This window comes from Pyxicephalus adspersus, chromosome 2 (assembly GCF_032062135.1).
Source record: "Pyxicephalus adspersus chromosome 2, UCB_Pads_2.0, whole genome shotgun sequence".
Lineage (NCBI taxonomy): Eukaryota > Metazoa > Chordata > Amphibia > Anura > Pyxicephalidae > Pyxicephalus > Pyxicephalus adspersus.
In genome coordinates, this window is record NC_092859.1 from 138,543,329 (window position 1) to 138,556,845 (window position 13,517).

The 13,517-nt window shown below is 37.8% G+C and overlaps 1 protein-coding gene across 1 annotated transcript in view; it reads left to right on the plus strand.

The window, feature by feature from the left end:
* Positions 1-5,964: 5,964 nt before the first annotated feature.
* The window catches only part of IGDCC3 (immunoglobulin superfamily DCC subclass member 3), a 23,289-nt gene continuing 15,736 nt past the window's right edge, over positions 5,965-13,517 (plus strand). The window contains exons 1-3 of the mRNA XM_072402622.1: positions 5,965-6,208; positions 9,740-9,904; positions 12,071-12,259. Coding sequence (XP_072258723.1) covers positions 6,064-6,208; positions 9,740-9,904; positions 12,071-12,259 — 499 coding nt within the window. The 5' untranslated portion in view covers positions 5,965-6,063. The remainder of the gene's footprint in view (positions 6,209-9,739; positions 9,905-12,070; positions 12,260-13,517) is intronic.

Genomic DNA, 13,517 nt, shown 5'->3' on the forward strand with positions numbered 1-13,517 from the left:
TACAGGGTAAGAAAACAAAGAATACAATTATTAGTAATTTAATTATGTAACACAAATAAATAATAATAATAAATAAAAACAATACAATTAAAAAAACAAACAACATGTAATTTTTAACAATACAATTAATTGAGTTGCAGGCAAGTTACATGCTTAAGCTGCATACACGCGTGCACTTTTATTGTTATTAAAGGATCGTGAAAATTCCTTTCCAACGACTAACCACTGCAAGATGCATGAATGAGCACTGTACATACAGCACCATTCTGCTCTATGGAGAGGGGAGGGGGAGAACGACGGAGCAGCTCCCGCTGTGCTCTCCCACCCTTACCTTACATTAGGATCATTTGTCGTCCATCTTCCATGGATCCGCCAGGACGGTCATTCGGGCGATGGACAACGGGCACGGTACACACGCCAGATTCTCGTCCGATATCGTCCCTGAGCCAATTATGAACCATTAGATGTGTGTACGTAGCTTTAGTCTGAGAGATGCAGTCTGGGAAAATGATTTCATGATTTACCCACTCACCCTTCCCCATGATCACTCTGAATGTAAAATTGTAGGTGAGTCTATAGAAGGAGCTGATCTGTGTAAAGATGGCCATATACTGTATATTCTGTACAATCCCCTATGGATGTACCATCAAATATAAGTAAGGGTCTGCCTTTTATAGCACACAATAAATTGAATATTTTGATTTGTCCTCATATTACACAAGATTGGCAAATCTTATATTATTTAATTAAAACATATTTCTCTATTGAAGGAAAAATACAAATATTTTAGTAAGGTGTAGTTTGATCTTTCTGATGTGATAATCTAGTTTACCCTTACACTTTCTATTAATTTTCATTATATATTCAGTTTACATTTTGAATGTATTTGATATACCTTCTTTTTAATGGACCGTAATGAGTATATAGATTACATTGAGTGCATAGGAGGGTCCAGGGTTTGAAGTTTCATTTAACAGTACCTACACCTCATCAAGCAGTGTGTTGGGGCTCAATGGGAAGAGATTGCTGTGAATGGTGCTTTGTAACAAGGAGTATGCAGGTGAACTTTGCTACAGAGTGGAGTGTGTCTTTCTTAACGTTGTGGATAGTATTGCCGTCATGGTTCAGAGCTCCATTGAAGTTCATCATACCTGAGACTCTTAAAGTCCTACGAGCAGTTTATAGTACTAATGCCAAATGTATCAGTACTGGATGTACAGTACACCCATGTTCTGGGACTTAATATAATTATTTGCATTTCCTACAAGGGACAGTGTTTCTTGGTGTATACCTGAATTTTGGAGCAAGAAGAAATGATTTGCATGGCTCCACCTGTTGTCCTAAAATGAGGCATAATCCTCTTTTTTGTTTTCTACAAAGAGTTTACTGTGCAATGTACTGATCCATTTGAAGGACTTTTTGATTCCTTTAGTCTTTTCTTACCATACCCTGTATAACTGCCCAACTGTCAAAAGTAAAATACTTTATTGCTTACTACAATTATATAAAATACTATTGGGATAGAAAGACAAACTTTTAAATAGGGTTGCAGCTTGTTACCTAATCTCTAAAGGTGGCTGGGTACTGAATAATGGTGCAGGACCAGAGTGATCAATAGCTCCTTAATGTTGATTTACCAGGTTACCACCATGCACCTATTACCCAGCAGCATCACTGACATCTGGCAAAGCTGCATTGTTGGTGTAAACTGTGTGGAGCACTTCCAGATACATATTATTCAAACAGAAACAAAAGTATTCACAATTAATGTTCAATCAATATATTGATCAAAACTGCCCTCATTTTTATTAAATTTATATTAGACTGGATAGTTGTATCAAACTTATTATCTACTTTTAGTGCATGGTTAAGACTGTGTATTGTAAGTCTATGTTAAAAGGTGCCTTGGCATTACATTCACTGCCGGTGTCCTGTGTTCTATTGATGGCTGTTATATTTGGATTTCTGTGCCAGTGACAATGACCTGCAGGACAAAGAGTCAAATTATTCCAGAAGGGATACAGAGAACAGCAAACCAAAAGCAAATTCTTCTCTACTCTAACTAAAACAAAAAAAATGAATACAGGAATAGAACATTTTGTGTTGTATCAAAGAAGTTTTCATACGATTGCTCAGAATTATTTGCTAAAGGAGGTGATGAACTCTTAATTGGATGCTTTTCTTAGTAGTAATGGCATTGCCAACTGTCTTTAAGAGGATTCATCAGTTGGTGTGATTAATTCACGGAATGAATCTCCTGCCTTTAAAATAAAGAGTTTTTCTAACTGTGAGGATTAATTGGCAGTTGCTAAATTATAATTTTGTTTTGCCATGGTCCAGATCAATAATATTGCAATTTTAATCAAGGCTAAGCTTTAAATATACCTAGATGGGTGTGAGGTAAGTGTAATTCTGATTAATAAACTTATCTTGTTTCTGTATACCGGGAGTATAAACTTCCACAGCTGGCACTCTTCTGCTCTCAGTACTGTGCAGGCAGCCGGAATAGTTAGCTCCATAGAGTTCTTTGGTGATTTAGCAGACAACAAGCTGCATGCAGTGTGCCCAGAGAGGGAGCGTGCCAATTCCCAATGTTAGACCTGAAAATTTCTGGATTAAATGAATGGAGACAAAGTATATTGCATCTTAATACAATGACCGTACTGCCATCTAAAGATCTTTAAAACCGAGGTTTTCTTCCAACTGAGCTGAAGTAGAAGTATAGTAGACGTTATAAAAAGTGCAATAGCAGCTTATCTAAAATTAAAAATGAAAAAAAAACTTTTAGAAGACAAAAAATGTATAGACCATGGTGTCCAGTTGGATTGTGAAGGTGCTAATGGTGTCAATGTGTCATCAGTGTCTTCAAGAAAAGTACTAACAATCCAGAATGCCCTTCAGTAAAGTAAAGGAGAATATTCCTGGTACTTGTACTTAGGTAACAATATCACTGATACCAAAGAGGTGGTTGTAATCCTGGACGATAGGGAGGGGGTACATGTATCCAGGAAACATCACCATAGTAACCCGTAACTAGGGTTCTGAGCCGTATTGATCCCCCCCACCCTTTCCATGGTAATTAAAGTCTTTCATTTCAATAGAAAGAGGCCTTCAGCCAGAAGGGTCCCTGACTTCAACTTTTAGATGCTTAACCCCTTGACTGAATCATTTTGAAGCCCTTTGCTAATGATGAACGAATCACTGGCAATGAGCAGGTTAAAGCAAATGCCCTCCAAGTAATGTTTACCGGTGACAACTGTAGTAAAGAATAAGCCGAGAAGAGCATCTATGTTTTTATTGTGTGTCATTCCAATGACCCAAGAACCAAGGGGGTCTGTAGATTTAACTATCAGGCTTGGAAAAGGTTAACCGAGATTAATGAGAGGCTACCATACATTTGCAAGATTAATCAAGCAAGACCATTACCTAATACATAGGATAAAACCAGACAGATCATTGTAATTCCAGCACAAAGGGGTGAACAAGCAGATGCAGTGTCTGGACAGACAAAGGGAACTTAATGTTCTGTATAAAATTGCATTATTAATTGATAATATGATCACTGACTGTCATTTGTAATCACTCTATCATTCTGTTCCGCCTGCTGTTTTGTGAATTCATACTACCTCGTCTGCTGTGTGCTTGTGTCGTGCATCTACAACAGCTTTTTCCAGTTGGATTCTTTTGACTTTTTCTGTGCCCCGTCTAGTTCTTGATTAATGAATCCAAACTACGTATTAAAACGTCAGCTAATTTATCATCAGGGTCATACAAATAAAAATTGCTGCTGATGGGGAATTAACAACCTCTTTTTAACCTTTTTCTTTTTCCATTCTCCTACTAATGTTGAACCATTAGGTTTTTAGGTTAAGGTTTGCGTGTACCAGTAAAAAATTTGAGGGATTGTAAACCACCCGATCCCTAATTTTATATGTGATGTCGGCTCCCATACAGATTAGCTTTCGCTTACTTCATATGGCAATTCATCGTCATTTTATATAGTACCTATCTAGTTGTTTAACTGAACTGGCTCTTTGACTCACAATCATGATTATTCTAAAAGAGAATAATGCTTGTGAATCTGTGCTTGTGAGTTTCTGACTTCATAACATGGACTGCTTAAGACAAATTTCTCATGGGTGTGTGCTTTTCCATCCCTTCCTGCAAGTACTAAGTGATAAGTGTGGCATTTTGTGGGTTTCAACAAACAAGTGCTTACAAAGCATAGACAAGAGGCAGTTCAATATTCTCCTGGGTCTAGTAAAACACATTTTTAAGCCTTCAGTATCAATGTTAAAGCAAGGCTGTTGGTTTAAAGCCATGGAAGTCCCAAGATACATAGCATATAGACCTAGATGCCCCAAATTCCATGCCAAATAGCAACCAGCTTCCATGGCTACTGGATTTGACATATGCCATACCACCTCCTGCATCTTGTTGGATGATCACTCTGATGGCTGGCCCCATGAACCAATATTAAGGTGCTTGAAGGTGCTAGGAGCCAGCCCAGTAGTCTACTGGGGGTAGCAGAACACCCTTTAAGACTTGTGTATCATTGTTAAAGAAAACCTGTGAATTTACAGTTATGAAAGTACCATGTTATATTCCCTGTAAAGTCCCAAATAACATTGTACTCTGATATGCAAATACCAACCAATTCCCATGGCCTCTGTCTATGTCAACCCTGATGGCTGACCTCAATAGCTAATAGTAAAGTGCATAATGTGTGATTTGGCATAGATAGGAGCCAGCCCAATAGTCTACCGAGGCTAGGAAAACCTCTTTCAAAGTCTTGTATATCATTGAAATGCAAACCTATGGATTTAAGTTAAGAAATAGCCTTCATACATTTTTTGAAGAGTTCTGGAAGCCCAAAATAATATGGTGCCCTGATATACAAATAGCAACCAATTCCCACGGCCTCCGTCTCGGGCTTATGGCGATCAACCCTCGGCACCTTGCTATTAGTTGATGACTGGACTCGCTAACCAATAGTAATTTGCATTAGGTGAAAATAGACACAGATAAGAATCAAGCCTAGTAGTCTACTGGGGTTATCAAAATACCCTTTTTTAGCTTTGCATATGACTCTCAAACCAAACCTGTGGGTTTAAAGTTATAAAAATTACAATGGTTTCCTGATATGCAAATAGCAACCAGCTACCACGTACTATGATGTTACACCTCATGGTATTGATTGATCCCTCGAATTGCTGCCCTCACATCCAAATAATAAGGTGCATGAAGTGGTCAGAGCTTGGTTAATATTTTCATATCCCAACTCCTAGTGTCTGATGCTTCTAGGGTGCCCTACAGAAATCTGAAAGGAATGTGGCTATAATAGACATGAAAGGGCAAGTATATTTCTTTTTACCCACAGGTACACTTCAAGCAACTTTCTGGCACTCTCTTTAGGCATGCGATTAAAAAAGATTTGAGAAAGCTGCTTGACTATTTTCATTTGCTTTGTAAAAGCTTGCCGAGTCTGGTGTTGGCTCAGGCTGGCATTTCAAGCCAAGATTAAGCTGTTTAATTGTAACACATTTCAACTGTCAACACACCATCACAAAGGAATATTGGTTGGTTCATTTATCTTTTTAAAGACCCTTTCAACCCAATATACTATTGAGGGGAGCAACGGAGCAAAACTCAATAGGAATCACTTAGCATAAAGTTAATTGTAGTAGGCAGAATAATATGCTAGGTAAACTGTACTGATAGGTTTTTGAAGATTCTTTTCTTAATATAGGGTCTTTTTATCACCATGACTTTCTAAAACCATCCCTATCACCTAGGACATTTTCCAGTTGTAGTACCCTTATAATAAAACACTTGGTATGATTCTTCAGAAAATTCATACAATTAACCAAATGGCCTGGAGTTGACTGGTAATGTTTGGTTCTGTGTGTTAACATACATTTTATGATTTTTTTTATTTTATATATTTTTTTTTCTTTTAGTTCTTTAACCATCTCTGGGATCAGCCAGGAGGATGAGGCTATCTATCAATGTATTGCTCAGAACAGTGCAGGTTCCAGCCAAGCCAGTGCTCGGCTTTCCGTAATGTGGACAGAAGGACTTCCTGGGCCACCTCAAAATGTCACTGCCACCACCATATCATCCACCTCCATCCAGGTATCCTGGAGTGAGCCCCTGGAAAACACACAAGAAATTATTGGATATGTCGTGCACATCTGCAAAACTGAAGGTATGTACCACTGCATGATGATCAAAAGTATCCGTTACAGATGCTATGATGGGGCAGCCCAGTATTGTTGACCTCATAAGAGTCTATGGGTAAGTAAGGGGAATATGATAGGTACTCCAATGATTTGTTGGCAAACAGGCTGCGAAGAAAATTTATGGTAGGGTTGCTAGGTATGTCTTTATTTCTTTCAATAGTCAAACTATTTTACAGTATTTGCAGAGCTGAACTCCAGGTAACCACGTGAATACGCAGTTAAAATATGGAAATATGGAAACTATCTTATCTGCCCAAAGATTTGTATATCTCTGGATCCAATTCTTTCATTTAGACAGCCTTACCAGATTGTACAACCAAGGTGGGGACTCGACTTTTTTATTTCAAGTAGTTAATAAAACAGCAGAAAAAGTTTGTCCTCTGCTCAAAATCCCTGTGCTTTTGTACTGGTTCTTACATGATATCCAATGCATGTAAAAACTTGGAAGAGAACCCAGGTGTGAGTCCGCTGGGTCTTAGCTTTTGTCTTAAAAAGAGTGTTGCTATCACTTTTATGTGCTTGTTATGCTCTCCATACAGAATGCAATATTATTTTGAAACAGAATGATACATTAGACAAAAAAAGAACACTCAATTAAAAATCAAGCACAAAAATGCCTTTGTATTGGTTGTTTTTAAATGATATTTGGGCAAATGATAATCACAGATTGATTGAGCAATGTATTTTTATGTACATGGAAAGTTTTCCTGGCAGTACAGCTAGGTTTACTAGTTGATATGCTTATGTATTCAACAAATTAGAGCTAAGATTTAAAGCTTTACAGAGTTTACCTGTCACAGCGATATCATAATAGTAGATATCACATATAGTGGTAAATGTAGAGAAACAAAAAGTCCATATGTTACAATAAAAAGGCTTGTTTTCTGATGCGGATAAAGAGACAGATAATATTAAATGTACAGGTGTCTGAAGCGGCCTGAAATAACCATTGTATGTATATTTTTTATCTGTTTGGTTATGAACCATATAAAACTGAGATATTACAGACCAATTATTGAAAATGGATGGTACATTGAATACTTGGATCATAGGATAGTAGGACTGGTTTAAAAATGAAATTCAATTGACGTTATTATTTAGAAAATTTGCATAGTGCATACCTAGCACTACAGATATTTCCCCTCACTTTAGGCCTGATTTATTAAACCTCAAAACTGCAGAAGAAAGGAGAAACTGACTGATCGAACAAACCTGGAATGGATTTCCTAAAAATGATTTGCTATTAGTAGGCAAACAATTTCAATCCTGTACCAGATGCATTCTAAGTTTTCTGGATCACTCAGGTTCTCTCAAGTTAGTCTAACTTCTCCAGGCTTGCAGAGCTTTAATAAATTAGGCCCTTTGTGTACAGTTGGCCACACTGTACCAGGACAGAGGAAGTCTCTCTTACAAGAACAACATCAATGAAACCCAAGAATTCTTCTCCAAAAAATTGCTAATATTAGGTTTGGAATATTTTTTGCTGTTATGTTGCATCATAAATTATTACAGCAAGCATTGCTAGCTTATGTTTACCATGGTAAGGATGTACTTGCAAAATCCTTACATCAACCAAGTGCCCCCATTACTCTAGGGGCAAAGGGTATGTTGAGCAAAGCATTTTCTACATCCTGTGCTTGCAATCGTTATTGCCACACGTGGCCTCCACCAAATGCTGCAAGACCCTTGACTGTCATTGCTCCCTCCAGCTGGCAGAACTATTAATAACTGGCTGCCCAAAGTCACACAAGTGCTGGATGTTTTTTTGCCCTAAAGTCTGTGTAAACTGAGTTTTGTTCTGAAAATCTGCAATCATTTTCCCAGCTGTATACAGGAGGTCACGGATTGCCGTGATGTTAACATACTGTACTGCCACCCATGCAGTTCATAAGAGCAAAGCTTCCATGCTGATCTCTAATACATATGTATGGGGCTGATTTACATTTAATTGGACAAATCACCATAGAGATTAAAGTAATTTGCATTAGCTATCCCCCCGAAAAATATGCGATGGATTTAACCTATTTCTTGCTGTTTTGCATCAAAATGTTCAGTGGCAACTAGATACCAGTACAGTTATCTCAAATTCTAATACTGATAAATTCTTTAACAAGTTTTCACTGGTATATTAAACATCTACAAAGATAGATAAAATGTGAATGATCAGAATTGTTGCATGGAAAGAAGATATAGTGCAGTCTAATCTTTAAAACTAAAATAATTCAGACTTATTGAACGTACATTGTAAGCAGAATTGTTCTGGTATACTTAGGAATTACAGTTCCTCAATGGTCATTTAGTGAAATCAGCAACTGCAAAGATGGTAGGGACATGTAAATCTACAGTGTTCTCCCCAGCCCCTTTTAGCCGGGCGCACCACCCGGAATTTTTCAGCAGCCACCCGGCTGTTTTTGGGTGATTACTGATGAGTTGGGTCACAATACAAGGGCTTCCACCCATCTACAGTTTCTTCCCACCCATCTTAAAAAAACATTCTGGGTTGAGCACTGATCTAATTTACACACAGGTCTTAATAATAAATGAGCTAAAAATCTTTATTTTTATAAAAAATTTTATGTGGATATTCATTTTATTTACCCAAACATGTGGATCTTAAATAGGCAAGACACGAGAGAGAGCTGGCGGTTAGAGTGAGGAATAAGGTAAGTATGGTTTCAGTGCCAAGGGTATGTTTTGAACCCCAACTATACCTAAAACTGAGCAAGGCCAAAGCAAATATGTTGGTTAACGTAAAAGATAATTCCTACCTTTGAAACTAAACTTTATAAATTAGAAAACCCTAGGCAGCCAGGAACTCTCCTGCCTCTCCTGAAGTCCTGCAACTGCTCATCACCTTTGACTAAAAGTCCTTCCCCCTCTTCTTGTAGACACATGGGCCTGATTTATTAAAGCTTTCCAAGGTTGGAGAGGATACACTTTCAACAGTGAACATGGAATAGATTCCTTTTCCTATTTGTTAGCAAATGTTTTCAGACCAGATCCATTCCTGGTTTGCTGGATCACCCAGCTTCACCAATGAAAGTGTATCCTCTCCAGCTTTGGAGAGCTTTAATAAATCAGGCCTGTAATTTCCACTGTGATACAGAAATACTGGGGAATGCAGCCAGGTAGCTATTGTTCTTCCTATGTTTTTTTAGTGTCACATGTTCACATTTAAATGACTTTCAGAGATGAAAGAAATTTCTCTATGCAATCCCAGTTGGCTCATTAAACAGACATTCTTTTGCCACTTTGCTTTTATCGCTGTATTCACTTATCAACCGCATTGCGTTATTCATTTTTGGGTTTAGTAGATCTTTAAGGATTTAGTTTTAGTCTGGGCAGAGGTCTTTATAACTTGCTCATGGCTTAGATCACAGACATTTGTAAAGGCCAAATGGTGGCTCAGACCTTGCCAATGCAAACCATTTTATTTATACGCTTACATAATTAGCTGTTGTATTTAAATCTCATTAAGTTTTTTTTGTTTTTCCTAGACCCTGTTCAAATGGAATATCAAGAGGCTGTAAGCAAAGACACTTTTCAGCAGATTGTGACAGACCTGGAGCCTTCAACCACCTACAACTTTTATATTAAAGCATATACCTCAAGGGGAGCCAGCAAAGCTTCCACCACTGTGGTGCAAAGCACACTGGGAGAAGGTAAAGAATACAGCTCACCTGTTCTTCAGGCCCTATTCATTTCAGCCCTGGCCTCATAAACACCTTCTTACTAGATTAGCCAATCATTCAAGGTTCTTTCTTTATTCTAATATTTCTAAAGAACATCTATCATGGATATACCACATATGTAATATATAAATATATTTTGAATCTAATAGTAGCTGGTCACTTTTAGCTTGACGTGTTTTTGTAATGTTGAAGATGTTTCACGGCCCTTTCAAGTTGCGTCATCAGTTCTGATAAAGCTGCGAAACGTCTACAACATTACAAGAACCGGTCCAATTGAATATTACTAAACTACTACCAGATTTACATTGACTTGGATAAATGGATAAAGAGGTACCTTCACAGGCATATGTTTATAAAGTAGATGTTAAGGATACATACGTATACAGTATTTAGTGTGGCTGTAATATTTTGGTGTCTGTTTGCAATTTCCAGTCAATTTAGGAGACTGTTGGTTTCAATATATTTGCAAAAATGTGGAATGTGATGATGATGGGCAAAAAAAGATGGAGGTTGTTTATATAGCCTTTAAAGAGATGGTTCATTCTTAGGATTGCCCAGTAGCCCTCTTTGGCAACCATGTGGATTAGATTTGGCAGCACACACGCCATTGTTTGAATCCCATTAAAGAGATGAAAATCAGAATCCTTTTTATCAGCTCATTTATCTTTCAGAACAAAATATACAACTGAGCTGAAAAACCTGCATCAATTTAACATCATATTTCTAAAGTGGACCAGCATCAATAATTCCCCACAGTTTGCATAAAAAAGCAACAATAAAATATTTAACAGAACAATATACTTTTATAACTGTCAAGCAATGCTTGAACTCTAGTTAGGTTACTTTGTCTAGGCTTAGCTGAAGTAATCAGTCTATTTATTACAGGCATGAAAAAACATTTTCTTAGGCTACGTACACTAGTGCAATAATCGTGAAAGATCATTTCCAACAAGAATAGACTGCACAATGCACGAATGAGCAATGTACAAACAGCTTTGTTGTGCTGTATGGGGAAGGAAGGGGGAAAAAGCACCCCACTGTGCTCTCTCCCCTTCACTCTCATTACGATCGTTTCTTGTCTGTCCTCAGTGGATCCGACAGGACGACGAGTGCTGTACACATACACCAGATTCTCTTCCGATATCAGCCCGGAGGGGGTTATCTGACGAGAATCATCTGACGTGTGTTTGTAGCCTTAGTCTCATGACTTCAATAGTAAGGGCTTTCTTCAGACCTGAGGATAACGTTGGATCAAATAGGTCGGTTCATTATCCTTCACTTGACAGGCAGCAGCATTTCTATGCACATTTGTTGACGTTCAATGCAGTGGTCAGGGAGGTAGGCCTCCATAGACTTTAATGGGTAGTGTTTAGACTTCTAAAAACTTGTGTATTAGCGTTCAGTTGTTTTGGGCGAAAAGCGATCCTGGATGCCAAACTGAGCATAGTCCAGGAGCAGTATTGCACACATTTTTTTTTACTGCAGATCTGAATAGAACTGCAGCAATGTAACATTATAATAAGCCAAGAGGTGAAGCAGGATTATGCATGAGCCCTGACCCTTAATATATACATGTATCAGGATTTACATGATTTTTTACAGTTGAGTTAGCATATCAGCGCAGCTTTTTCTAAATAAAGAAGGCTTAGTGCTTCTGTAAATAAAATCAGATGAAGATATTGTCAGGGGTAGCTTACCTGGATTAAACATTATTTTATATGTGCACGCTATAGTTTTGCTTTAAATATTCCCCAGTGCAATATCCACATGGGTTGTATGGATTCTCACTGGGTTATATCCAGCAATTTATAAACAAAGGTTAATCAGTTTTTAGAAGAACTGTCCCTGGTGTTTATGGGTGTAAGAAAGACATTAGATAGTAAGCAGGGACTGTGACTGATGCAAGTGTTCCCATTGAGTTTTTGGTGCTATAGAAATACTGAAAAATATATTTACATTCCAAGCCTAGAGTTGTCCTTATTGAATAAACGATCCCATGGGTTTTTGGATAACAGGTCCATGGGATGGCAAAATCTGGCAAACAGAACAACCAGGCATCCATTATAGATTCACTCATTTTAGTACAATGTCTTCCTAATGCCACATTGTTTACAGTTTTGTCCATTTTCCTTGCAGTGCCCGCTGTGCCATCACTCTACATCAAGGTTTTGAATAGCACAGCTATCCAGGCAGCCTGGGAGCCATCAATCAAACTGGGTCAGAATGAAGGCTTTAAACTCTACTATCGCAAGGTGCCAATGCCCAACTACACAGGGCCCATGCTTCTGCCCAGCAACGTTACCGCATATAATATCTGCAGACTGGGTAAGCATTGCATAGTGTACTACTGCTCAGTGATGTTCTCTCCAGTCCCCGTGCTCTCATATATATTACGGTTTGTACAGACAGTGCAGACAGGAGTCTTGTACAACACCTCTGTGTCCTATAAGACTAACCAGGCGGACTATCGGGTTTGATTAATGTGCTGGTAATAATGCCACCTGTGGGCCTATGATATTCACAGAAATATTGCAAGATTGATGGCACTGCGTCTCTCAGTGTATAGGGTCATCATATGACTAATTTTATTGCCCTCCTGTGAACCAAAAGTTTTCTTGTGTGCTAAGTGTCCAATTTTTGGCACAGAGGCACCTTTATTTATGTAGGGTAGACATAAAGCTGGTGTTATCTGTTCTCAGCCTTCACTGCTGCCCTTCATTCTCCTAATTCTGCTAAAATGACATTGACATTTACAAGCAGTAATATTAGATTAAATGCCATGGCGGCAAAATGATGGCATGTTTTATCTTGCTGTGTTATACCGGTACAGTGGCATTTAAAACTGTCATTTATCATTGCAGTGCTCTCTTCAAGTAGAAGTATATATATATATATATGTGTAGATATATGTGTAGAGAAATTACAACAAAATGTGGAAGATAAAAGTAATATTTATTTAGTAAATTCTTACACACCTGAACTGAAAGAAACATATTATTATTGTCAGAATTAACCCCCTAGCGTTCTAATTCTGTCCGTATTTTCATGCAAAAAGTGTTACTTTTTTGGCATGGAAATTTATTTTACATTGTAGGCCTATAATTCTTAGATATAATTCAACAAAATATGTTTAATATATTAAATTAAACATATTTCATTAAAGTTAATAAATTTAATATATATTAAATTTATTAACTTTAATAATAAACTTTACATAAAAAACAAAAATCTGTTAAAAAAAAAAACAAGAAAATAGCGAAACCTGTAATCTAGAAGATTTCTTTGTATTGGACTCATTACAGCTATTTTGTATTGAATCCAATACAAAATTATTTGAATTTCCTGCCGCTCTTCCCGCCCGCACCGACGCATGCACCAACGTCACCCGGAGAACGTCTATTCTGTCGCCGGTGGAAGATTGAGAAAAAAAGAGGTGTCCCGAGGGACCTGCAGGGACCAGCAGGACATCGGGGGACACCAGCAGAACAGGTATGTGTTTTTTTTATGTTTTTAGCGACCGAGTACCGCTTTTAGCATGTATACTACTAGAGGGGTTAAAGAATGCTTCTAGGAGGTATCTTTT